The 24517-nt window shown below is 38.1% G+C and overlaps 2 protein-coding genes across 5 annotated transcripts; one reads left to right on the top strand and one right to left on the bottom strand.

The window, feature by feature from the left end:
* duox (dual oxidase) lies at positions 1 to 20059 on the bottom strand. 3 transcript variants are annotated; one of them, XM_082159006.1, is made up of 34 exons: positions 19954 to 20059; positions 19729 to 19856; positions 18601 to 18684; positions 18348 to 18512; positions 16733 to 16920; positions 16451 to 16652; positions 15870 to 16036; positions 15633 to 15693; positions 14283 to 14379; positions 13829 to 13919; positions 13474 to 13576; positions 12900 to 13066; positions 12294 to 12469; positions 12068 to 12186; positions 11831 to 11965; positions 11167 to 11280; positions 10851 to 11053; positions 10588 to 10773; positions 10277 to 10490; positions 9240 to 9333; positions 8906 to 9066; positions 8726 to 8795; positions 8541 to 8624; positions 6498 to 6685; positions 6082 to 6324; positions 4772 to 4871; positions 4504 to 4553; positions 4245 to 4372; positions 3182 to 3335; positions 2637 to 2869; positions 2057 to 2215; positions 1819 to 1974; positions 765 to 893; positions 1 to 556 (listed from the first exon to the last, which is right to left on the bottom strand). In XM_082159006.1, the coding sequence occupies exons 2-34, from the start codon at positions 19790 to 19792 to the stop codon at positions 434 to 436; spliced, it is 4608 nt and encodes a 1535-aa protein (XP_082015132.1). In that variant the 5' UTR covers positions 19793 to 19856; positions 19954 to 20059; the 3' UTR covers positions 1 to 433. The 3 variants fall into 3 exon arrangements, with proteins under 3 accessions (XP_082015132.1, XP_082015134.1, XP_082015133.1); XM_082159008.1 differs by lacking the exon at positions 19954 to 20059 and having other exon boundaries at positions 6082 to 6312; positions 19729 to 19836; XM_082159007.1 differs by lacking the exon at positions 19954 to 20059 and having other exon boundaries at positions 6498 to 6676; positions 19729 to 19836.
* Positions 20060 to 20099: 40 nt separating this feature from the next.
* On the top strand, positions 20100 to 24188 carry duox2 (dual oxidase 2). Of its 2 annotated transcripts, none has more exons than XM_082159033.1 (8): positions 20100 to 20257; positions 21089 to 21261; positions 21664 to 21721; positions 22083 to 22217; positions 22304 to 22511; positions 22614 to 22828; positions 22927 to 23144; positions 23407 to 24188. In XM_082159033.1, the coding sequence occupies exons 1-8, from the start codon at positions 20137 to 20139 to the stop codon at positions 23413 to 23415; spliced, it is 1137 nt and encodes a 378-aa protein (XP_082015159.1). In that variant the 5' UTR covers positions 20100 to 20136; the 3' UTR covers positions 23416 to 24188. The 2 variants fall into 2 exon arrangements, with proteins under 2 accessions (XP_082015159.1, XP_082015160.1); XM_082159034.1 differs by having other exon boundaries at positions 21052 to 21261.
* Positions 24189 to 24517: the final 329 nt, after the last annotated feature.

Raw genomic sequence — 24517 nt, 5'->3', positions numbered from 1 at the left:
TAAACAGTTTATTGCATCATGTGACAATGATAATGAGACTCAAATGACAACTACAATACAGTCAACAATTTAATAATACTGAATTTATTGATCATCCATTATAGAAATGTATAACAAATGTACTTTTGCATTCAGACAGAGAGCTTTAAAAACGATTAATTTAGCATAACAAAATATCTTTCCTCTGGCAGTAATCAATTTCTTTGAATGAAATGCACCCCTAATATGTTTGTTACTAAAACTAATTTGTGATTTGATGACTGCTTTATAATTCTATTTTACCAACTAGAAATGTTGGCTGTAAAACAGCTAGAAAACTCACACTGGCTGTTTTAAAAGGAATAAATGAGTCCAGCCCTTATAAAATGAATAAATATTGATTACTAAATGATTCGCTAACAGTTATTCCTTAAATAAGTCCCACATAGACGGTCTAGAAGTTCTCATAATGGTGAAGAAAATGTGTCTGGTCACGTTTGTTCATTTGCTGGCAGGCCTTCTCGACATTCTTAGTCAGACCGGGAGGACCACAGCTGAACACGCCGATCTTTTCCACCTTTGAGCAAGAGTAGAAAGAACCGCTCATGAATTGCGTACGTGAGGTTGATATAACTGCCACATTGATTAAATTATATGACTTAATAACTTAAAATAAAAATGACTTCCTTCACAGGATTCCATGCAATTCACAGATATTTACTGATACTGGATGATTAGAAAAATGTAACAGTGAGAGTTTAACGGAAAAGCTGTAACTTTCTGACCTCTGGATGAACTTCCTGTAGCGAGCTGAGAAAAGCCGGAAAGGGTGGCCGACCGAAGTGTGTGACGGACCGCAGGCCGGTGAACAGACTCCTGTTCCGCACCTTCTGAAAGTGCCGCTCACAAACATACTTGAAAAGAGAAAGAGAAATAACCAGACATGACTTCATAGCGGTTCAGATGCTTTAAATGATGTCACAGTGGTTTAGTGGAACGGATAATAACCATATAAACCAATTGTGTTAAGTCATAAACTCATTCTCGTATAAACACAAGGGCCCTATTTTATGGATCTAAGCGCATGGTCTAAAGCGCACGGCACAAGTGCACTTAGGTCGTGTCAGAATCCACTTTTGTTAGTTTAACGACGGGAAAAATGGTTGGTGTGCCCGGCGCATGGTCTAAAAGGGTTGTCCCTATTTTCTTGATAAATAAAGGGTGTATTTTGGGCTTTACGTGCAATAAACCAATCAGAGTCTCATCTCCCATTCCCTTTAAAAGCCAGTTGCGCTCGCGCCATGGCGGATTCGCTATTTACATGGTGGAATTTGTAAGCGTTAAAACTGAACACGTCTCCAGAGAGGAAACGGATCTGGTCGTGCGCGAGGTTAAAGCGCACAAGCAGAACATCTACAGAACAAGCTGGATTCACCATATCTTTATGTACACAATATTAATCTTTTACATATACAAAATTTATTTGTAATATTTGGCTAGTTTGTGTGCTGCTGCACACCCTGTGTGTGTAATAATCAGTGTACGTGCGTTGTGGACCCGCCTATAGGCACACATTACTATCTTAAATAACAAAACAACAAATATTGCCGCATTGACTTTAGACTGGGTTTCAGTTGGTCAATGACTAAGTCTATTTGAGTTGCCTCAAAATAGCAACGCACCTCGTTTTCAGACCAGCAGCCCATGGGCACACAAATGGGTGCAAATGCATTTGCTATTTAAACAACGTGGCGCAGGACTTGAAAATGAAAACTGCGTCGGGCTGAGACTAGCAAAACACACTTGCGCCGGGTGTATCATAGGGCCCAATGGGTTTACCAGCATGGTGGTGCGGAGATCGAATTTCTCAGCCAGCTGTGTGATGTAGATGTGCACTGACACCAGCTCCTGGCTGTCCATGTCCTCCACCTCTCTGATGATGTCAGACACCCACTCGAACTGACGCTGGGTCCGCGTCACCCAGATAAAGTACACCTGGAGCCGGAGGACACGCGTCTTTTAAAACTTCAATCAAGGGACGTTCAAAAAATATGTTTAAAAAAAAAGGAAACTGTACCTTTTTGCACTGAAATTTGACCTTGACTGAAGATTTGAAGACCAGGTCTTTTAAGATGGAAGCGAAGGGTGTGACTCCAATCCCAGCACCCACCAGCACTGACACCTCATAGTCTGTCCACTCCTGGTGACCCTCCCCAAACGGCCCGTCCAGATACAGCTGTGTGCGAATTATTGTTCAATACTTTTACATTTATATTTATACTGTATGTTTGTGTATAAAAAGTCACCACATGTAATATAACTAGTGCTGTTAATCGATTAATCGCATCTAACACAAAAAGTTTGTGAATATATATATATATATATATATATATATATATATATATATATATATTTACATCAGGTTATGCCAATAAAAATCAGATCAGGTAGTAGTTTCTTAAGGTAAAATTCCCAAGCCAGACAAGCCCAAAAAATATATATTATATTATATTATATTATATTATATTATATTATATTACATTATGGGCATTTTACCATAAGGAAGTACTTCTACCTGATCTGATCCATAAAAATCATTTTTACTGGCATAATCATGTGCATTCCATATAATCCAAACATAAACTTTCCATCCTTGCCTTGGGATATCCTCCAAGCTCCTGGAGTTTCTCGGGGGTATAGGCCTCTCTGAGTTTGCTGGTCCAGGGTCCCACTGCACGGATATGAAGGCTGAGGGTCTCCTCGTGGGGTGCGGAGGTCAGGGTGAAGGGGTGGTACTCATCCGTGCCCAGCGCCAGGCATGCGATACGTACCCACTGTCCCGAGCGGTAGACAAAACCTTGAGGACGCTTAAACTCCAGGTATGTTACATCTGCCAGTTCAAAGGATTTGAGAAGCGGGTTTGTTATCATTGTTACCTCAGAATAACTGGTGATTTTAAACATATTTGACAACAAAGATGTGATATGACAGGACACTTGTTTGTGCGTGTTTAATTTCATTTTGAAGAGACTTCTGAATTTGACTTGAGATTCCCTGTTGTGAGATGCTGTATGATTTCACAGCCAGAGCAATTAGGAGTGACACTTTACAGCACATGACAGAGCGCTGTGTGCTCGGGCCCTGGGAGACTCGCAGATAAAAGAGCTTTGTGCTGTATCTGCTGAGTCTGAGTGTCGTCTACCTGAGGGCAGCAGCTCGGCTTTCACCACTGGGATCTCCACCTTCTTCCTGTTGAGGCTGATGAGCTTGTCCAGGAGGAAGAGGAGGCCCGGGGGGATCAGGTAGATGTGGAAGCGGGGCTCCTGAAGGAGGCCGTAGCTGCCGTGGATCACCGTCTGTCACAGGAGACGAGAGAAAGATGTGTAAATCTCTCACAAAACAAAACAAACAAATAAAACAAAAATCAAACAAACAAATAAAACAAAAATCAAACAAACAAATACAAATAATTATTGTTGCTGCTTCTTTTCACTTCAAAACTAAAAATAACATTCCCAGTCTTTTTTAAACAAAACAAAACAAATAAAACAGACGAAAATGAATTATTGTTGCCGTTTCTTTTCACTTCAAAACTAAAAATAACATTTACCAGTCTTTTTAAAAACAAAACAAAACAAATCAATAAAAAAAACATATAAAACAGACAAAAATAAATGATTGTTAACGTTTCTTTTCACTTCAAAACTAAAAATAACATTCCCAGTCTTTTTAAAAACAAAACAAAACAATCAAACAAACAAAAATAACATTCCCAGTCTTTTTAAAAACAAAACAAAACAAAACAATCAAACAAAAATAACATTCCCAGTATTTTTTATACAAAAAAATTAAATAAAATGATTGATGGTAATATTTTTCCATTGTAGTTTTATAATGTATGCATTAAAGAATTTTATTAAATATGTTCATATTAATGGATACACTTTGTTTCGATAGTAGACTATCGAAATGAAGTGTAACCGTGTTAATTTGTCCTCAACGTTCTATAATTTTGTAATAGTTGTTCAATGATACAGTAAAATGCAACTTCCAGGGATTGTAGTCTTGATATAAACATTATTAATTTTGTCCTCTTCACCTCAAGTCACAACAAAAAGGCAATTAAAAATCCTACAGCCGCCGCTACACTGTTATGATTTCTCCTACTACCAGTATTTTATCCATATTTAACATTATTTTTCTCAGTACACAATACTGAACCTCAAACACTCATGAAACTAGTGGTGTGCTTTTTTCCCCCTCACCAGGACATAGACGAGCACATAAAGGTGGTGTGTAATCCAGAATCCTCTAAAGCTGATGCGTCTGAAATAGTGTGAGGCGAAGACGTACATAAAAGCAAAAATCAGCAGCAAAAGGACTCCAGTGAGACCTGACAGAAAAAAAGAAAGAAACCCAGAGGTTTACAAAGAACACACAAAACATATATCCACAAAAAGAATACATTCAGTCTATTAATTGATTACTGGTTATATCAAAACAACTTTGAATATGCAGCCATACCAGGAACTGTCTTGAAAAACCAGAAGGTCCATTTCAATGGAAGCTCAGACCTGCAAATGATCAACACACAGCATTAGTTTATTAATAGTCTATAATCTGTCCATCCATCCATCTATCTATCTATCTATCTATCTATCTATCTATCTATCTATCTATCTATCTATCTATCTATCTATCTATCTACATTATGAAAGGATATCTATCGTATCCATCTGTCTATTATATATGTCAAGATCAATCCAATACTTCAATCAATAATATGAATTACCCATTGTTGGAGAACACTCTAGGAAACAAGCAGGCAAGAATGCTGAGGTCACTGATGCAGAAAATGTAAACGTTGACCACATGACCCATACTGTGAACAACTGTGGCACAAAAATACAATTTAAAGAAATAAAAGAATTAATGACCAAATAACAAGTGCATAAATATAATGAATGTATTACATATCACTTTGAGGAAGTTACAATACACAATGGAACTTTGAAACCTGGTCATTCAATGTAATCATTGAGTTATATATGCTATAAACTAACACAAGACTTGGCGGACGTACAAATTGTTAAAGCAACAATATGGTGATAACTAAGTTCCACTGAATTGATTATGTAGTCATTTATGTGGCACACAAGGAAGTTAAAGGGCCCTATCTTGCACCCAGCGCAATTGACTTTGTACACCGACGCATGTATCATTCCTTTCCCTCCACAGACGCACGTCGGTTAACTAAGAAATACACTTGCGCTCCCGGGGGCGGTTCAGCGCAGAGGCGTGTTCTGGCGCAAACGTTCCCTCATGCTATTTTGCAGGTTTAGAAAACAATTCTGCCACTAACCGAAAAAATCTAGTTTAAAGTCAGTGGCACGTTGCGCATGTTATATGCTATTTTAAGGGCGCATGCTTGGCCATAATCAATGTAGCGTGTGTACAACGCGCATACACTTTGATTCTCTCATCTACACAGAAGCAGCAGTTTTCATTTTTGCAAATCATACATTATTACGGTAGATAGATAGATAGATAGATAGATAGATAGATAGATAGATAGATAGATAGATAGATAGATAGATAGTTTATTATAAAAGCATACATCTAGCTTACACATTTACCCAAATGATCATACGCCTGTTTAACCGAAGCTAATTTGGGTGTGTTTCTCCATCCCCAATGTCACTTCTCTGTGTTTTACGGCCCTGACGAGAACGTCGGTCTCCTCGGCTGTGAACCGCTGCTGGCTCGCGCCTGGCAAATCCGCCGTTATAATAGGAATCCGCTATAGAATAAGAGCATCGCCTGCTCTTAAAGGGAATGTGAGATGACGCTCTGATTGGTTTATTTCACGTTACGCCCAAACCACACCTATGAATAATGAAGCTACTTCAGACCAACCCATTTTAGATTTGCGCCGGGCGCAAGAGTCATTTATCCCGCCGGTATAATAGCAACAGCGCCCAAGACCCGCCCACAAAGTTACTTGCGTTTCGCGCTTGATACTTGCGTTTCAGATCGTTAAAATAGGGCCCAAAGTATTCCTAAATGGTGTTTTGCACATAGAGGGAATTTTTCTCCCCTGACCTGAGAGGATGACAGCAGTTATAGCCATGTGGCGGTGAAGGTCAATGGCCGCATCGAATGGGATGTATCTGTTGAGGAAAGTCTCTCTGCACATGGTTATCAGGTTACGGCACACGGTGAGGAGCATGTAGGGAAACAGGAAGGAGATGGCGGCCGCAGAACCGCGAGACACAAGCACGCCCACCATGGAGGTTTCTGGGACGCCACTGGCGTGAGCCTGTAAACCATAATCTAAAAACATCGCTATTGGTTTGCAACCGTTAGTGTGGAACTCCAGTGTCAAAATGCATGACCAATTCAACATGATCATAATAAATAAACAATTTACAACTAATCATTCAGGGGCCTTAAATATGTACAATACAACATTCAATGATGAAGAGAGATGGAAAGTAGCATGGACACTGTACACTTACAGTAGCATCTTTCCAGTGCTAGTCCAGCTGTGATCCCGTACATAATGACTATGCAAATGATATGCCTCCTGTAGTTTTCGATGAAGCGCTTGAACTGCTGGATCCATTTCTTCACTGGGTTTCGGTTGTAGCGCTCTCTCTGAGGACTCACGTACACCTTGGGGTTGCTTTGTCCAACTCTGGGGAAACTGAACATTTTAATTATGTGGCAAAAACAACATAGCTTTATTGCTCAAACTTTAAAATGGCTATATTGGCACAGTCTTTCAGCCTGTTCTCACTCTGGTCACTATATGTAATATATTTGTGATTTTATCTGTATACTGTATGTGTACATGTCTTGCTAGTTGGTAGGTTAGACAGACTAATTAGACAGAATGGTGGATAACTGACTAGATTGTTGTCCGCCTATCTGTCTGTCTAATTAGTTAGTTATATGGCTGTCTTTTGAACTAATTAGACAGACAGACAGGTGGATTATTAACTGGGTAGAAAGACAGTCAGAGAGATAACTAACTAATTAGACACACAGACAGACAGGTGGATAACGAACTAGATAGAAAGATAGTCAGAGAGATAACTAACTAAATTAGCCAGACAGACAGACAGGTGGATAACTAACTAACTAGATAGAAAGACAATCAGAGAGATAACTAACTAAGTTAGCCAGACAGACAGACAGGTGGATAACTAACTAACTAGATAGAAAGACAATCAGAGAGATAACTAACTAAATTAGCCAGACAGACAGACTGGTGGATAACTAACTAACTAGATAGAAAGACAATCAGAGAGATAACTAAATTAGACAGACAGACAGACAGACAGGTGGATAACTAACTAACTAGATAGAAAGACAGTCAGAGAGATAACTAACTAAATTAGCCAGACAGACAGACAGGTGGATAACTAACTAACTAGATAGAAAGACAATCAAAGAGATAACTAACTAAATTAGCCAGACAGACAGACAGACAGACAGACAGACAGACAGACAGACAGACAGACAGACAGACAGACAGACAGACAGACAGACAGACAGACAGACAGACAGCCAGGTGTATAACTAACTAACTAGATAGAAAGACAATCAAAGAGATAACTAACTAAATTAGCCAGACAGACAGACAGACAGACAGGTGTATAACTAACTAACTAGATAGAAAGACAATCAGAGAGATAACTAAGTTAGCCAGACAGACAGGTGGATAACTAACTAACTAGACAGAAAGACAATCAGAGAGATAACTAACTAAGTTAGCCAGACAGACAGACAGACAGACAGACAGACAGACAGACAGACAGGTGGATAACTAACTAACTAGATAGAAAGACAATCAGAGAGATAACTAACTAAGTTAGCCAGACAGACAGACAGACAGACAGACAGACAGACAGACAGACAGACAGACAGACAGACAGACAGGTGGATAACTAACTAACTAGATAGAAAGACAATCAGAGAGATAACTAACTAAGTTAGCCAGACAGACAGGTGGATAACTAACTAACTAGATAGAAAGACAATCAGAGAGATAACTAACTAAATTAGCCAGACAGACAGACAGACAGACAGACAGGTGGATAACTAACTAACTAGATAGAAAGATAGTCAGAGAGATAACTAACTAAATTAGCCAGACAGGCAGACAGGTGGATAACTAACTAACTAGACAGAAAGACAATCAGAGAGATAACTAACTAAATTAGTCAGACAGATGGGTGGATAACTAACTAACTACATAGATAGACAGCCAGATAGATAACTAACTAATTAGACAGGCAAACAGGTGGATTACTAACTAGATAGAAAGTCAACTCAAGATGATGACGTTTAAAATGAAACCTGGCGGACATTATGTCACAGAATGGCATCAGTTCCCACAAATACTGATTGCCACATTTCTCAATAACCAACAAATGACAGGTTTCACAAAGGCTTAAATCTAACACCTAGCTGAGCTCCTAATGACCATACAAATGTCAGAACATGTTGCATAATGCAACACATGCTCTAAAATGACCACGACAGAGATATTATACATTAACGTCTTGGTCTGTCTTTGACGAAGTTCCTGGCCTTGCTCCCCCTCAGCCCTGTGAGTAAGCTCTTCCACTGCTGAAGAACTACAAAAGAAAAACAGCAACAACAACTTATCAGCTATGTTACAGAAAACTCATATGGCACTTTTTAAAATGAGTACAATGTTATATATTTATTACTTTACCCATTTTCTTTCTTAATGAAAGACACTCGCTGTTGTCTGGCTAGTTTTTTCTTACCAAGTACTTCCATTCCTGAGAATACATGCACAGCAGTTTCAAAGAAAAATACCTCTGTGTTGAGTGTACCTAGAATTATAGTGACATATGGGGGATTAGAGCATAAAGACAAATATATCCTTCACCTTTAATATTGAGCTGAGCTGAATGGTCTCTCAGCAGAAAGTGAAAGTCCTCCCATGAGAAGGAATCTTTGTTGTAAAGGCCAGCGGCCTGAAGCATTGCTGCTATGCCATCATCAGCCTGACTCTTAGATAGAGCACTTCCAGAGATATCAATGAAAGACCTGCACAAGAAAGGAGAAAATGCGTCTAGCAGAAATAAGAAATCTTTCAGAGGAACTTTATTGATTTATATCATCTGAATCTCAAAGTTCAGGTGATTCTCAAAAATCCTTTGCACAAATTGGTAACTTTTTTCTTAAAGGCTCGAAAAACAGGATCTGACATCTGAACCGACCTGAGTAAGGAAGTGAACTCTTCCTTGGACAAGAAGCCATCTCCTTTGATATCATGCATTGAAAACAGAAGCTTAGACTTCTCCTCTGGAGTACCTGAATTTGCAAGCCAAAAACATCAAATATTGGAACGCTCTTATCAACATAACAAAATAACATTGTAAAACATTCTAACAACATGGCCAGGTAACTTTGTAACATTGTAACACTGAAAAATTACAAAATTGGGTAACACTTTATTTTACAGTGTTACATATGTTACATGTACTTACTATAGTAATAACAGTAAATTATACATAATTACATGCAACTAACCCTCAACCAAATCCTAATCCTACCCTAACCCTATAGTAAGTACATGTAGTTGCTTAATATTCCTCAGTACTTAAATATATAATTACACTGTAACAATGACACCTTAAAATAAAGTGTAACGCAAAATTGTTACATCCCAACAATGTAATTTTAACATTGTAACACTGTTAGGATGTCACATTTTTGCAATTTTACAGTGTTGATGTTATAGTGTTACTATGGTAAATTATACAAAATTACCTTGTCACATTGTTAGAATGTTACATTTTTACATTTTACAATGTAACAAGACAACTTTGTATCATTGTAACATTGTGAAATTGTAACACTGTAACATAACAAAACTATAAAATTGTAAAAATGTAACATCCAAACAATGTGACAAGGTAATTTTGTAGCATTTACCATAGTAACACTGCAACACCAACACAGTAAAATTGCAAAAAATGTGACATTGTAACATTACACTGTAAAATTGTAAAAATGTAACATCCCAACTTGTAGCATTGTAACACAGTAACATTGTAACAGTTTCCTAACAATGTAACAAGGTAATCTTGTAGGATTGTATCATCGTAACGTAACACTGTAATATTGTAACATTGTAGTGGTGTTAACTTTGTAGTTTTGTAAAATGATATTGTAACAACATTTATGGACCAGAGGCGACAAGTATTAAGTTATTAACACTAAACTACCATATTAAAAATCTGAACAACCTCACCTGTCATAAAAATGACAATAACATCCAGGAACTCCTGAAAGGAAAGGTATCCGTTACCGTCCTTGTCAGCCAGTGTGAACATAGACTGTACAAAGAGCGAGTCAGGCTTCAAACCGAACACTCTGGCAAATTCAGCTCGCGTGAGCTCACACTGTAAAGCTTCTCGGGTCCTATTGCTCAAGTCTCCTGCATCACTTTTATTAATGTCCAAGACCTGGAGTCAAAAAAGACATGTAAGATGCTTCCTCTCAACTTTGTGACAAAATGACCTTTAGACATATGAAGAAACAACAGAAAGTTATATGTTATACCTTTGAAAAAGCATGCTTGAAGAACGTCTCCACAATCTGTTCCCTCTGTTCTCTGGTCACTGCATTTCTAAGAATTTCTTTCTCACTCATTTCCATCACAGTTAGACTCTGAATTCTGCCATCCAGCTCAGATCTCAGGTGATTTAAGAACTCTGACCTCTGACCAACGTCCTCAAAGAACAAAACCTTTCGGACAGAAATCCAACTTAATGCCTCATTGAGCATTCGTTGCATGATGACAGAATGAACTACCAAATTCTTACCAGATCATACTCTTTGGGGATCTTCAAGAGTAGAGAACGATGCTGATGGTCATAGGGTATTATCACTTTCAGATGTTCTTGATTGCCGAAGCTGTGAGAGCTGAGAAGAGAGCCGTTCTCATCAAAGGTCTGGAATACTTTCTTCTCGTTGAACGCAAGAGTGACTTGTCGGGGTGTTGTATTGTGCCCCAACCACTCTTTGGCTGAAAACAAAAGTGAAATCAGACACCAAAAAACAAACAAAAAAACAGAAGTTAATAAACTCACCTTCATTGGCATATCAGATCAATATGACATTGCAGGTGATGTTACTGACCAGAAGTTCCATGAGCAGGTTCCTTGTGTTTTGTGGAACCTTTGAGCTTCTTTTGGAATCGTTTGTATCTGGCTGTCCGAACATGAGCCACTACACAAGCTACTATGTAGCTTACTGTCGAGAGATCAGAAAAAGTATGTGTGTTGAAAAATGTTTGGCTGGCATATGCATTATATGAACTAACAGGTAACTTGTGACCGTTTTTGGAAACAAAATATTACAATACATAATTATTAATACATAAAATACTTTTATTACGTTGTTGTTTTTTCCTGGGATTTAATTAAAAAAAAAATACATTCATACATAAGTACTTTTATAATTCCAGATCAAATACAATTGCCTGAAGTAAATACATGTAATTCAATTATAGTTTAAAGGTGCAGTTCGTAATTTCTGAGAAACGCTGTTGATATTTTAAATCACCAAAACAAACACACCCCTGCCCAAAAGGACCACACCCCTATCTTGATATCCCCGTCCCTAAATTCACAAAAACGCTATGCAGCACAGGCACCACCCCTCTCATCAGTGGACACGCCCCTTACTGCTGATTGGCTACAAGTGTGTTTTGGTGCTCGGTCCGATCCACTTTCAGCCCTGTTTCTCAAAAATCGCTTACTGCATCTTTACTGCATATAAGTAAATTATGAATAACACTGACCAACAGGAAACAGGAACAGCACCATCACTGTTACGCCAAAACCAGCTTTGCTGCTGTCGTCAAAGTAACTCACAGAGACGGCCTTTGTGCATGGATGAAGATCAGATGCTATGATTGGCTGGGGGCAGGGATCACCTGTACAAAAAGCCCAAAATAAACAAATCAAGACTTTTCAATATATATTTTTTTTATGTTTGTGTGTGTGGAATATGTTGATGCGTGTGGGTTGTTTATTACCGTCCACCCAGAAGAACGCGTTCTTTTGAATGTCGCCCTCCTCTGCACTGGTGACGTCCAGAATGACATCATGAAATGTGGTGTTCTGTATGGCTCGGATCTCCTCCTCAGTGAACAACCTGAGAGAAAGCAGCCGATACTTAGCCAGAAATACCTTTTACGTGTACTCGTCTGACCAAATTAACATGGTTGTTTTTTATGTAATCATCACCAGAAATGTTCCCACCCATTTTGTCTGTTCTCAAACCAGAAGCGATCAGCATTCCTTATGCGTTCAAACTGGTCCAGGATGATGGCAGAAAACACTGGACCTGGTCCTTCCTGTGTTTCTAGTAGGCCACCCACAAACAGCTCTAGTCTGGAGGTGTCGTTCTCATATAACTCTGCAAGCTCCCTTAACAACTGAAAAGCAGTTAAAAGAGATTTGACTAAAGAGAGAGAACATTTTGCATTTCAATGAGTGGCGTTTGCAAGTGCAAACAACGGCGCTACAATAAAGGGGGTTTGGGCTAATTGTTATTAAGATGTTTGCTGATGGTTCATGCCATTAGGAGCTTTCGCACCGGGTAGTTCTCGGAACTAGTTACCAGGGTGATTCCCAGAGAACTAATGGTTCCCCTAGGAATCACTGGTAGTTCCTATAATGCTGGATTAGACCCGACTCTGAAGTAGGAGCTAAATTATTTCCCCCAAAAGGAGTTCCTAGAACTAAAATCGTACCCAGTTCCTGTGGTGCGAACACGGCAAAATCCGCGTACTTTCGCCAATAGTTCTAGGAACTTTGAAAAGGTTCCTCCGGTGCGAAAGCCCCTATTGATACTCTAAACAGCACCTGTGTGTTATTCAGTTTAGGGTTGATCTCCTCCCAGGAGTTGACCGGCCGCATGTTGAGGGCCGCTCTGATCTGGTTATAACTTGGCAGCCCAAAATCACGCCCCCTCTGGATGGATAAAGCCACTGCATCTGAGCGTGAGAACCGCAAGGGGCCGTACATGTAATCTAATGAAGAAAAGGAATAGAGAAGATGAATTAACCAATAGATCTTGATGTCAAGCATACACAACATTTATCAAAATGGACAATTCTTGTTTAAAAAAAATATATATATACAGTATTTATTATAAATGATACATCATTGATGCACATCATTTTTTTAAAGGGACAGTTCTGACACTCTGATGATGTGTTTTCTGGCATGAGGGCGGAGCAACCTGTCACTCACATGACATCCACCAATAGCAAACCACAACCATCCAATCAATTCCTGATAGACATCAAGCCCCGCCCTACATTTTTTCTAATTCGAGAAGCAGTTTCACTCAGATATAAGTCACAATATAAATAATCAAAGACTATCGCAACTTCCGTTTCATGCCGACCTTCAATTAATCAAAAGAAAAACCAACCTCTCAAATCCTCGACAATGACGTTGTCCTCCCGCTCCGTGATCTGAGAAGCCATGCCCATTATTAGCTCATCTACATCCTGACTGGACTGCAGGTTTGGATTCTAAAACATATATAACTTGATATTAATGTTGTTTTTGTTATTTAATCAGTTTAATTGAAATAATTTCTAAACATTCATTTCTAAACCAAATTGCATTTAATTAGATTATTATATATTGTATAATTAATTTTTATTTATCAAAAAAATCCTTTGGGATAAAATCAGGCAAAATTTTAGTACCAAGCCACCATGTATGAAATTTTAATTATATGGTCGCATAATCCAAACCAAACCCCGTCTGTCGTGACTCACATTTCGGTTCCAGAAGGTGTTGCATAAACGCAGGCTAGGAGATTTACTTCCATCGTTGTTCACAGCACTTCTGTAGTGACACGTCCTGTTTCTGAATCCCCAAAATCACATTTCAACACAATTACAGATACAATTGAGGATTTTGTATGTATACTAACTTTCTATTCATTGACGAATCCTGGAAACAAGATTTAGGAGCACAACTGTTTCCAGCACTGATAATAATAATAATAAATGTTTCTTGAGCATCAAATCAGCATTTTAGAATAATTTGACTGGAGTAATGATGCTGACATTTTAATGGTAGTGAAAGTAAATGTAATACTTTAAGATTTACTTCAAGTAATACTTCAATATTACTATCAACAGTGGTTTGTAACAATAACTTTAAAAAGGCTTTCAACATTCAACTGATGAGGTCCATTTTACAAAAGTGAATAATTGAGAAATGTACCTTTTATACACACCAGATGGCGCAAGAGTCAGTCCAAACCTCACAGCAGCAGCTTCAAACTCAGCAGAGATCCCTGGATCAACATGTATCTGATAACCTGTAGAACGACAGAACGAAATGACATGCTTGCAGTCTGTTAACCTGTAATGACGTTAATGCCGACTGCATGCTGTCATCTACATGTTACGCCAACCATAAGAGATATTTTAACAAACCACAAATTAGCCAACCTTTTGACTTGCGCATAAAGTCTCCTCCCGTTTGCAGCATATTCTGCCCTCGAACCACCCATTACACAGGAAGAGACCATCTGACCCATGTCAAGTGATCAGCCAGAGTTCATTTTGTTCGATATACCACAATAATACATATATTCTATAGAAACTCTGCTCTGATTGGTCAGATGGCCCAGTCTTTTGTGATTGGTCTACTCTGCTCTGATTGGTCAGATGGAACAGTCTGTTGTGATTGGTCAACTCTGTTCTGATTAGTCAGATGGCCCAGTTTGTTGTGATTGGTCTACTCTGCTCTGATTGGTCAGATGGCCCAGTTTGTTGTGATTGGTCTACTCTGCTCTGATTGGTCAGATGGCCCAGTTTGTTGTGATTGGTCTACTCTGCTCTGATTGGTCAGATGGCCCAGTTTGTTGTGATTGGTCTACTCTGCTCTGATTGGTCAGATGGCCCAGTTTGTTGTGATTGGTCTACTCTGCTCTGATTGGTCAGATGGCCCAGTTTGTTGTGATTGGTCTACTCTGCTCTGATTGGTCAGATGGCCCAGTTTGTTGTGATTGGTCTACTCTGCTCTGATTGGTCAGATGGCCCAGTCTATTGTGATTTGCCTACTCTGCTCTGATTGGTCAGATGGCCCAGTTTGTTGTGATTGTTCTACTTTGCTCTGATTGGTCAGATGCCCCGATCTGTTGTGATTGGTCTACTCTGCTCTGATTGGTCAGATGGCCTGTTCTGTTGTGATTGGTCTACTCTGCTCTGATTGGTCAGATGGCCCGGTCTGTTGTGATTGGTCTACTCTGCTCTGATTGCTCAGATGGCCCAGTCTGTTGTGATTGGTCTTTATCAGCACTTGATACACAGTGATATGAACAGTAACAATGGTGTCAGTTTTATCATATCTATTCAAGCCCGAGTCCTTTCTACATTCACAAACAGCTATATTACACACTACATGGACGATATCTGAAAAAGCATATTAGGGGCACTTTTATCTGATATGTGAGTGGAAGTGAATGGAACTTAAATTGTAGTGTGACTTTCAGTAGGTGTGTCATCTGAGACTGAAACAAACCACAGATTACCTGAGCACGTGCACATTCACACACACACAACTCACCTGGATAGGAAGACATTTTTTTTCCCAGATAGGCCGGAAGCCACTCATAGAATGCGATATTCTGAAGGAAGACAAAACACATACACCTTAAATCCTAAAATCTAGACCAATGTCCCTATATTCATAACCTAGTGTTCAGAGGAAATGTGAAGTGAAGGAAACTGCGGTACATCGCTCCAAATTGGCAGCTGTGCTGTTACATGAAGTGAGTCAGTAATTGAGGACTATTTGCTTTACCTGTAATGTGGCAATAACCCTCTTTCGGGCATTTTGGAAAAGCTCTTCGTCTGACCAAGAGGGGTGTTCCTTGTACAGTTTGGAGGCCAGGTAATTATGGTAACGAAACCAAATAATTCCCTCAGTGACCGAAAAGATGTTCTCATTGGCCCAGGCATTCCCAAACTCTGAGAACACACAAAACGTGCACTTGAAAACCACAACATGCAACATTTTCAAGAGCTTCTTGCAATGCACTTAAGACATTTGAGTAATAAAACAACACTTTATTAAAGGGTATTCATGACAGAATAAAAATAAGTAATAAAACCATACGATATTGTGAAAATACAGAAATCAAATAAAACATCTAAAGGGGTTTAAGTCACTCCGCCCTGTATCACATACTTTATTGCATGGAGGAAACTATGGTTTACCATGATGCATTTTTGTAAGGAATGTTACAAGAAAGCATGACTAGACAATAGTTGATATTTCAAATCTTACCAAACCAAAAATTCCTGATTATCCATGCAACTACTGGTTGTGTGGTGATAAATGAATGTACTACAACTTTAAAAAGTAACTGTTCCATATCTCACCATAGAGTTCCTGTGAGCCGGGACTTGTACTACTGGGGTCCGGCGCACTCCACATGAGGTAACCGCTGCTACTACGCCTGGGCATGTCCTGTGAGGAGCCTGAAGCCAAGAGTCCTTTGGAAAACATTCTCAAGGCATCACACCATGAGCTGGAAGATCCATAGATGGAGCTGCCATCTATCCACGCTGTCACGTGATTCACCTGAAATGAATTATGGGTAGATCAAAAACTCAACAGGCCCATTCCAAATCTCCTACAGTCAATTGTGACTACATGCGCACCTGTGTACGGGGATTGTTGGGACTTTTGCCCGTGCTCGGGTCCCACTCTGCTCTCTGGAACTGGAGCATGACCGGTTGTGAGGAGTTGGAGCCAAAGACGGGATCTTCTTTTTGGACTTCAATATGCATGAACTCAGGTGGGCAACCAGGTCTACGGGATTCTGAGATCTCAGACCACACATGGTAACCTAATGTAGTAATAAAGAGCATGTGTTAAAGTGGCCATCGGAACCAAATTCTCTTTGACCTTTTCAATACCAAGAAAACATCTTTTGAAAATAAGCTGCAAAAACGTCTCATTAAACTCTATAAAGTGCTTAATTCTTAATAGCACCAGTGCATAGATGTTGTTTTAAGCAATTCAATTATCTATGTGGAATGTAAAATGTTCTTCTTTAGCAGCCATCGGGCTATATGGTTCTATTTTAAAAACTGTATTTTCAATGATCATTCACTGACAATCTTCCCAACCAGTATGCTGTGAACCTGGGAACCTCTGCAATCACTAGCTACATTTACATGCACCAAAACTATCTGTATGTTATCGGATTGATGGCTCAGTCTGAGTGAAAACCCTACATGTGAACAGATAGATCAGAAAGAAATTTAGATTGGATTGAAAAGTGTAGTGTACAGTGGCGCTGTAACGTGGAGGAAGATTAGGATGAAAAGTCCCCATTCATTGTAATTGCATAGAAAAGAGTGACCAGTATAATCTCGTAAATTGCGAGAAAAAAGTCATAATTGTGAGAAAAAATGTCATAATTGTAATATAAACTTGCAATTGCGAAAAAAAAGTAAATACATAACCTCATAATTGTGAGATAAAAAAAACTCGCAATTGCAAGAAAAAAAGTAATAATTGTGAAATATAACCTCGTAATTGTGAGAAAAAAAGTCAAAACTGTGAGATAAAAAACTTGCAATTGCGAGAAAAGAAGTCTGAATTGTGAGATATAAACCCGTAATTGCGTGAAAATTTGTATGAGATTAAAAACTTGCAATCGCGAGAAAAAAAGTAAGAATTGTGAGATCAAAAAATCGCCACTGCGAGAAAAAAGTAATAATTGTGAAATATAACCTTGTAATTTTGAGAAAAAAGTCAAAATTGTGAGATAAAAAACTTGCAATTGCGAGAAAAGAAGTCTGAATAGTGAGATATAAACCCGTAATTGCGTTAAAATATTTATGAGATAAAAAATGTGCAATTGCGAGAAAAAAAGTGAGAATTGTACAAAAAAAAAATTGCAATTGCGCGAGAAAAAAGTTTGAATTGTGAGATCAAAAAAATCGCCACTGCGAGAAAAAAGTTAGAATTGTGATATTTAAAAAAAATCGCAATTGCGAGAAAAAAGTCAGAATTGTGAGAAGAAGAAAAATCGCAATTCATGAAAAAAGTCCGAATTGTGAGATGACAATTATTATTGTTATTGTGAGTGGCAATTATCTTTTTTTCATTTTTTTATTTCATGTTGGAAACAATCTTCCATACTTTAAGTTAAATTACACTCAGGATGCCTTTATTGAAATGGAATCTTACTGAAAATGTCTTGAAAGAGCTGGCTGTGTCTCAATCAACAGGCTGCACCTAGTTTAAATGAAGGAAGACACTTACCGAAGGCCAGGGAGAGAAGAGTTCTGTTCTTGTATGACAGGAGACCGGATTGTCCGCTCATGGCCGTGTTGCTTATCTGGCGGGGGTTGGGCAGGTGGGGTTCCTGTCGGGGCAGATAAACTCCATCCGTATACTGCGCCGGCAAGAAACGGACCAGAGCTGCATCTGTAGGGGCAACATCCTGATGTTTAGAAAAAATTATATCTTACATTTTTTTTTGTAAAAAGCATAAAAGAAGAATTAATTCACTCACCAGCAGCCCCTCGATCATGATAGGCCAAATTATTGTACCACCCATCATTCCTTTGAACTTCCCAGGTAATGGCAGAACTCGCACCTGTTTGGTTCAAGATCAAAGGGAGTTTGGCAACACTATAATAACTTGCACAAATAAGTCATTAACAAACATTAAATGATGATTCACAGTACTGCATGTACATTCAAGATGTTCTTTAAAAACACACTTTTTTTTATCTAGGACTTTTTAAAATCTAATTTACACCCCAAAACTTACCAACGTTAAAGTATAGTTATACTGTAAAATGAAGGAGAAATGTGCAAAATTCTGTTCTATTTCTAGGGCAAATAAAAGCTCATTTGACAATGAGACTTTTCTACACTGCTTATTTATTGCGAAATAGTAAAAAAAAAAAATTGATTAACCTTTAAGCACAAATCTTACTGCAACACTTCATAGTAAGTTTCACGAATAAGATAACTGATATTATTATGTTACATAATGTTTAACAAATGTTTAGTCAACGAATAGCTAATGAATATTCAAACTGCTGGAAATACATGCATTTTCCTATTTAAACAGAGTGACCACTGTTTTATAGATCATTTTTCTTTATAATAATAATAATAATTTTTATTTTGAACAATACACATTGTATTATTAGAATTTTAAAAAATAATATAAAATATTATAGAGTGATGCAAGGAGGATCAAATGTATTTTTATATTTTCAAAATAGAATAGATTAGACAGACACCGACAGATAGATAGATAGATAGATAGATAGATAGATAGATAGATAGATGATAGATAGATAGATAGATAGATAGATAGATAGATAGATAGATAGGTATAGCCTAGATAGAAAGATAGACAGACAGACAGACAGACAGACAGACAGACAGACAGACAGACAGACAGGTATAGCATAGATAGATAGATAGATAGATAGATAGATAGATAGATAGGTATAGCCTAGATAGAAAGATAGATAGACAGACAGACAGACAGACAGACAGACAGACAGGTATAGCCTAGATAGAAAGATAGATAGACAGACAGACAGACAGACAGACAGACAGACAGGTATAGCATAGATAGATAGATAGATAGATAGATAGATAGATAGATAGATAGACTCACCAACAGCTTGACAGAGAACAGACAGTGCTGTTAAAGTCCTCCAGATCACCTCACATAAGCCCATTCTTGCAAACCAATGAAGCACCTCTTCGCCCAAGAGCACTTCACTTCAGAGAAAACACTAAGTGCTGTGTGTGTAAAAGTAGACCCAGCTTTCCTTAAAAATGACAAAGCATGGACCTCGAAACAAATATTAAGGCAATTAAACAGAAAACACAGGCACACCTGTCTTTAGAGAACAGCAGACCTCGCCTGTCAGTAGATCGAATGGCAGTGAAAACAAAAGGAAGAGTCTGAGTCTGAGAGTGACGGAATGAGAGTCCGACCCACACCTGACTGTTTCGCACTGAGTTTACGATGCAGGGATGGTCATGAGCGGTTGACTCCTTTCTCTGGAAATACCAATCAATGCAAATCAAAGCTGTAATTAGGAAGCGCGATCGTTTAAAAGATGAGCGCAGACCAGATCATCTTATTTCCAGGACTCATATTTCCCCGTCTTGTTTTACGGCTCTCGTTGCGTCCACAGGTGAGTTGCAGTGCGGCATTGTGGTTGGGTTGAGATTTGTAAATGTCTATTAGGCTAAGCGGCATCTAATTCTGTCATACTTGGAGAATAAGAGAATGTATGATAAGCGGCATAACGGGCTGTTATATGAGTAGCGTTTTCTGTATTGTAGCCTATAATAGGCCATATATGTAGCCTATTTAAAGTAATTGTATAGATGTTTTAATGGCGGATCATATGCATAAGTGCGAAAATGTGAGAAGGAGAGTTTGACCCCCGTAATTAATTTAAATCCTCCTGGAAAACATTTGAATTTGGGAGGTCTAAAAAGTAGCCTACATAGAGAGCCGCTCTCTCTTTAATTTTATAAATTGTATTATTATTATTATTACTATTTGTTTCAACAGGATTGAACTAGCCTAGTCTATGCTTAATTTTGTTACAAAAATAATTTTAAATTTGTAGAATAAAAAAACATCAGAGAATATTCATAAATAACTTTTTTTAATAACTTAATTCGAACGTTAGCAAAACATTCTTACAACGTGAAATCGCTTGCGAATTGAGCAACACAAGCTGCTCGAGCACATCTGTACGATATTTCAACAAAACATAACCTACATTGCAATAATTTAGCACTTAATTAGTGCTAAACTACAAAAAAAGGGGGTTTATGGTTGTCGATTGCAAATTTCTCTGGAACGGCCAAACTTAACGGGTTGCGCGAGACGCACTTCAATAGCGGCCGTACAATTTCGATACCCTTGAAAGTCACTGTATAATTCGCTCACTAGACTGTTATCTGCAATCTTCAGGTAACCGAGCCTCTTGCCAACACTGTCCTGCTTTCAGCTTTAGTTCTCGCCTGTGGAGGGAAGATGACTTTCTACGATGGCATTTACCCGTTCTACCCGCTACAAAGAAGCCCGTTCATCATCGACATCAGCCTGCTGGTCGCCATCCTGGTTTTCTCGGTTCTGGCTGTCAGTTTCATCTTCATTCTACCAGGAATACGTGGCAAATCGGTGAGTGAGCGAGTTGAATCAATTCTTCTACAGCTTTCCAATAAGGGGAAATGAAAAATTAGAATGCGAGATGATAGAAAGGCGAAGAAATTATTGTTTAAAACACGTCAAGAAATGTAAATGTAATATGATGATGCCATTTCTTTTACATTTTGATTTTGTGAATGTCAAATTGTTGTAAACTCTGAGGTAAAAGGTGTTTCATTGTACCTTGAATTCACCTGAGTTGTCAAACATAGCCCATCATAGAAGGCTATTTAAAGTATTTCTTTCTATTGTATAAAAAATATTGAGATTAATGTTCTATTTTCTAATCTCAAAGTCTACATTAAAACTAAAATTACACTTCTGGGGTATTTTTTGTCAGTTTAGGAACTGAAATATAATGTCCTCTTTTTTCAGAGAATGTTCTGGATGTTCAGGATGATCATTAGTTTATTTATCGGGGGTGTTTTAGTTGGTGAGTATTTCAAGTATTTTGATTAAGTTCATTAAGAAATCTAGTAGTTGTTACTGTGTAGTGGCCTCAAAAACTATTTTCGCACTTCCAAGTTAAAGTTATGCTTTACTTCACCAATTTTTCAATGACTTTTAACCAAGGTCAAAGTAATAACCAGAGAAATGTAATGCCACTTGGTTTGATATATTTGTTATGTAATGCAATGACACTCTCACATTTTTAAGTGTGAGTACTTGTCGAAATATTCAGCTGGAACAATAGAAACAAATATCGCTTTAAGTCCACTTATTATATAAGATGCAAAACTTGTATGTCCTACATTTTCATTCATGATCTGCTAAACTCCTCTTGTCTGCTTCAGTGTTGAATTTTACCGGAGACTGGGCTGAAGCCAGCGTGAAGGCCAACGCCACCTACAAATCCTTCAGTAACGCAGTGGTGTCCGCTGAGGTGGGACTTCACGTGGGCCTGTACGGAATAAACATCACACTCAGAGGTGAACAGGACGAGGCCGCGACATTTTTGGTCCACTTTTTTGAGCCGCAAAACTCTGACCGTGTCTTTTGACATCTGTTCCAACAGGCGAGCCGGTATCGCAGATAAACGAGACCATTGACTACAACGAGATCTTCAGCTGGTCGAGCAGCGTGGATGAGCAGTACGGCGACGCGCTCGAGAGGGGTCTTCCCAACCCCATCCTTTACATCGCAGAGAAGTTCACACGCAACAGCGCTTGCGGGCTCATCTTCCAGTACAGATACTCAGGCCGCTTCGCCTCAGCCAATCTCTGGTAAACCAACACACAGTCACCACCAATCTCTTACTGTAGTGTAAAGAAACTCCGTCCTATTCAACAAATGCAAACAAGCTAAAGAATGGCCTTCTCCCGCAGGACGGCTCTTTGCTGCTGGCTGGTGGCCAATATCCTCTTCTCAATGCCCGTCATCCTCTACGCCGGGTACATGATGATAGCCACGGCTGCTTTCATCTTCTTCTCCATGGCTTCCTTCTCAACTATATACAACGTGCCCCAATGTGACTTCAGTATAGGTGCAGAGTCCTTAAGGACAGACTATAGCCATTCCTTCTGGATCGCTTTGGCAACGGGTAAATGCTCCTAATGGGAAAGCGGGACACTCTCGAAAGGTTTTTTGACTTGGAAAGCATATAAAATACTTTATAACATGATTACGGTTGATTTTCAGGTTTACTGTGCGCTGTGATTGGTTTGGTGGTGGTGTTACTGGATTGTCTATTCCCTGCGAGGATGAGGGAGGCGTTCAGTGTTGGCGTGGACAACGAGGAAGACGAATGCCATACCGGTGAATGCTACCTCAACTCAGGCTTTCTAGAGGGAGTGATCTCCGATGACATCACACCGACGGGGAACGGCTCTTTGCCTCGGCAGATCACTTCAATAACAGTATGTTTTATACACTAATAAATGCATTTTCATTAACATTAGCTGAAACGATTTGGTCGTTATTTACGCACCCTCATTTCAGTTTCTTTCCGTGGAACACAAAATAAGATGTTTTGAAGAATCTTCATGCTGCTCTTTTCCATACGACGACTGCATATTACTACTAACACCAAAATTATGTCATTAATTGTTTAAAAATGCACAGTTTTTTCTGTTGAAATATTTATTGTTTTCTTTTTTCTTTTCTTCTTTCTTTTAACAGAGGCTTTGAGGGGCGGATGTTGTCGTCCACAACTACTACTTGAAAACTTGCAGACTGAAACTTTCTGGGAGTTGTTGTATATAAAATTGTTACTGTTTCTATTGTTCTATTCTATTGGTCTACTGCATATACATGTAAATAATGCACAAAAAATTCAAAAATAAAATATTTAAAACAAAAATCAAATTCTACAATGTGTCCATTTTCATTATTTGTGTTACAGTATGAACTTAGTAAAATGAAATATGCTCACATTATTGCAATAACGACATTTGGTGATACCAAGATTGAGTTCATAACCACATGAATGTGGAAGTTTACAGGTAATTTAATTCAAGGTATATTAAACCAGCCTTATCATCATCAACTAGAAACTAAAACCATAAAAACCCATTTTCATTACTTGAAATTAGTGCTGTCAAATCGATTAATCGCTTCTAACATAAAAGTTTGTGTTTATATAATATATGTGTGTATATACAGTACAGGCCAAAAGTTTGGAAACATTACTATTTTTAATGTTTTTTAAAGAAGTTTCTTCTGCTCATCAAGCCTGCATTTATTTGATCAAAAATACAGATTTTTTTTTTTAATATTGTGATATATTATTACAATTTAAAATAATTGGTTTTCAATTTATTATACTTTAAATTATCATTTATTTCTGTGATGCAAAGCTGAATTTTCAGGATCATTACTCCAGTCTATCACATGATCCTTTAGAAATCAGTCTAAAATGATGAATCATTATCAAAGTTGGAAACAGTTCTTGCTGCTTAATATTTTTTCATAACCTGTGATACTTTTTTAGGATACTTTGATGAATAAAAAAGTAAAAAAAGAAAAAGAAAAGAAAAAGAAGCAAATGTTTTAAAAATAGAAATCTTTTGTAACAACAATATACACTACTGGTCAGTAATTTTTATTTATTTATTTTTTTGAAAAAAATCAATACTTTTATTCAGCAAGGATGTGTTAAATTGATAAAAAGTGATAGTAAAGAATATTTATATTATTAGAAAATATATTTTTTAATTTGAATAAATGCAGTTCTTTTTAACCTTTTATTCATCAAATATATTAGGAAGCAGAACTGTTTCCAACACTCATA

This window comes from Leuciscus leuciscus (assembly GCF_965113295.1).
Source record: "Leuciscus leuciscus genome assembly, chromosome: 25".
NCBI classification, from domain to species: Eukaryota; Metazoa; Chordata; class Actinopteri; order Cypriniformes; family Leuciscidae; genus Leuciscus; species Leuciscus leuciscus.
Note: the sequence above shows the minus strand (reverse complement) of the source record. Positions and strands in the feature narration are given on the sequence as shown.

Bases quoted from the DNA above. Each gene is read 5' to 3' on its own strand.
- duox (XM_082159006.1), bottom strand. From the start codon at position 19,792: ATGGGCTTATGTGAGGTGATCTGGAGGACTTTAACAGCACTGTCTGTT. The intron at 11,966-12,067 runs GTAATAAACAAC...CTTTTTGTACAG, and splicing joins CGCGTTCTTCTGGGTGGACG to GTGATCCCTGCCCCCAGCCA. The intron at 3,336-4,244 runs GTGAGGGGGAAA...CTCCTGTGACAG, and splicing joins ATGTGCTCGTCTATGTCCTG to ACGGTGATCCACGGCAGCTA.
- duox2 (XM_082159033.1), top strand. From the start codon at position 20,137: ATGCAAATCAAAGCTGTAATTAGGAAGCGCGATCGTTTAAAAGATGAG. The intron at 21,262-21,663 runs GTGAGTGAGCGA...CTCTTTTTTCAG, and splicing joins CAGGAATACGTGGCAAATCG to AGAATGTTCTGGATGTTCAG. The intron at 21,722-22,082 runs GTGAGTATTTCA...TGTCTGCTTCAG, and splicing joins TATCGGGGGTGTTTTAGTTG to TGTTGAATTTTACCGGAGAC.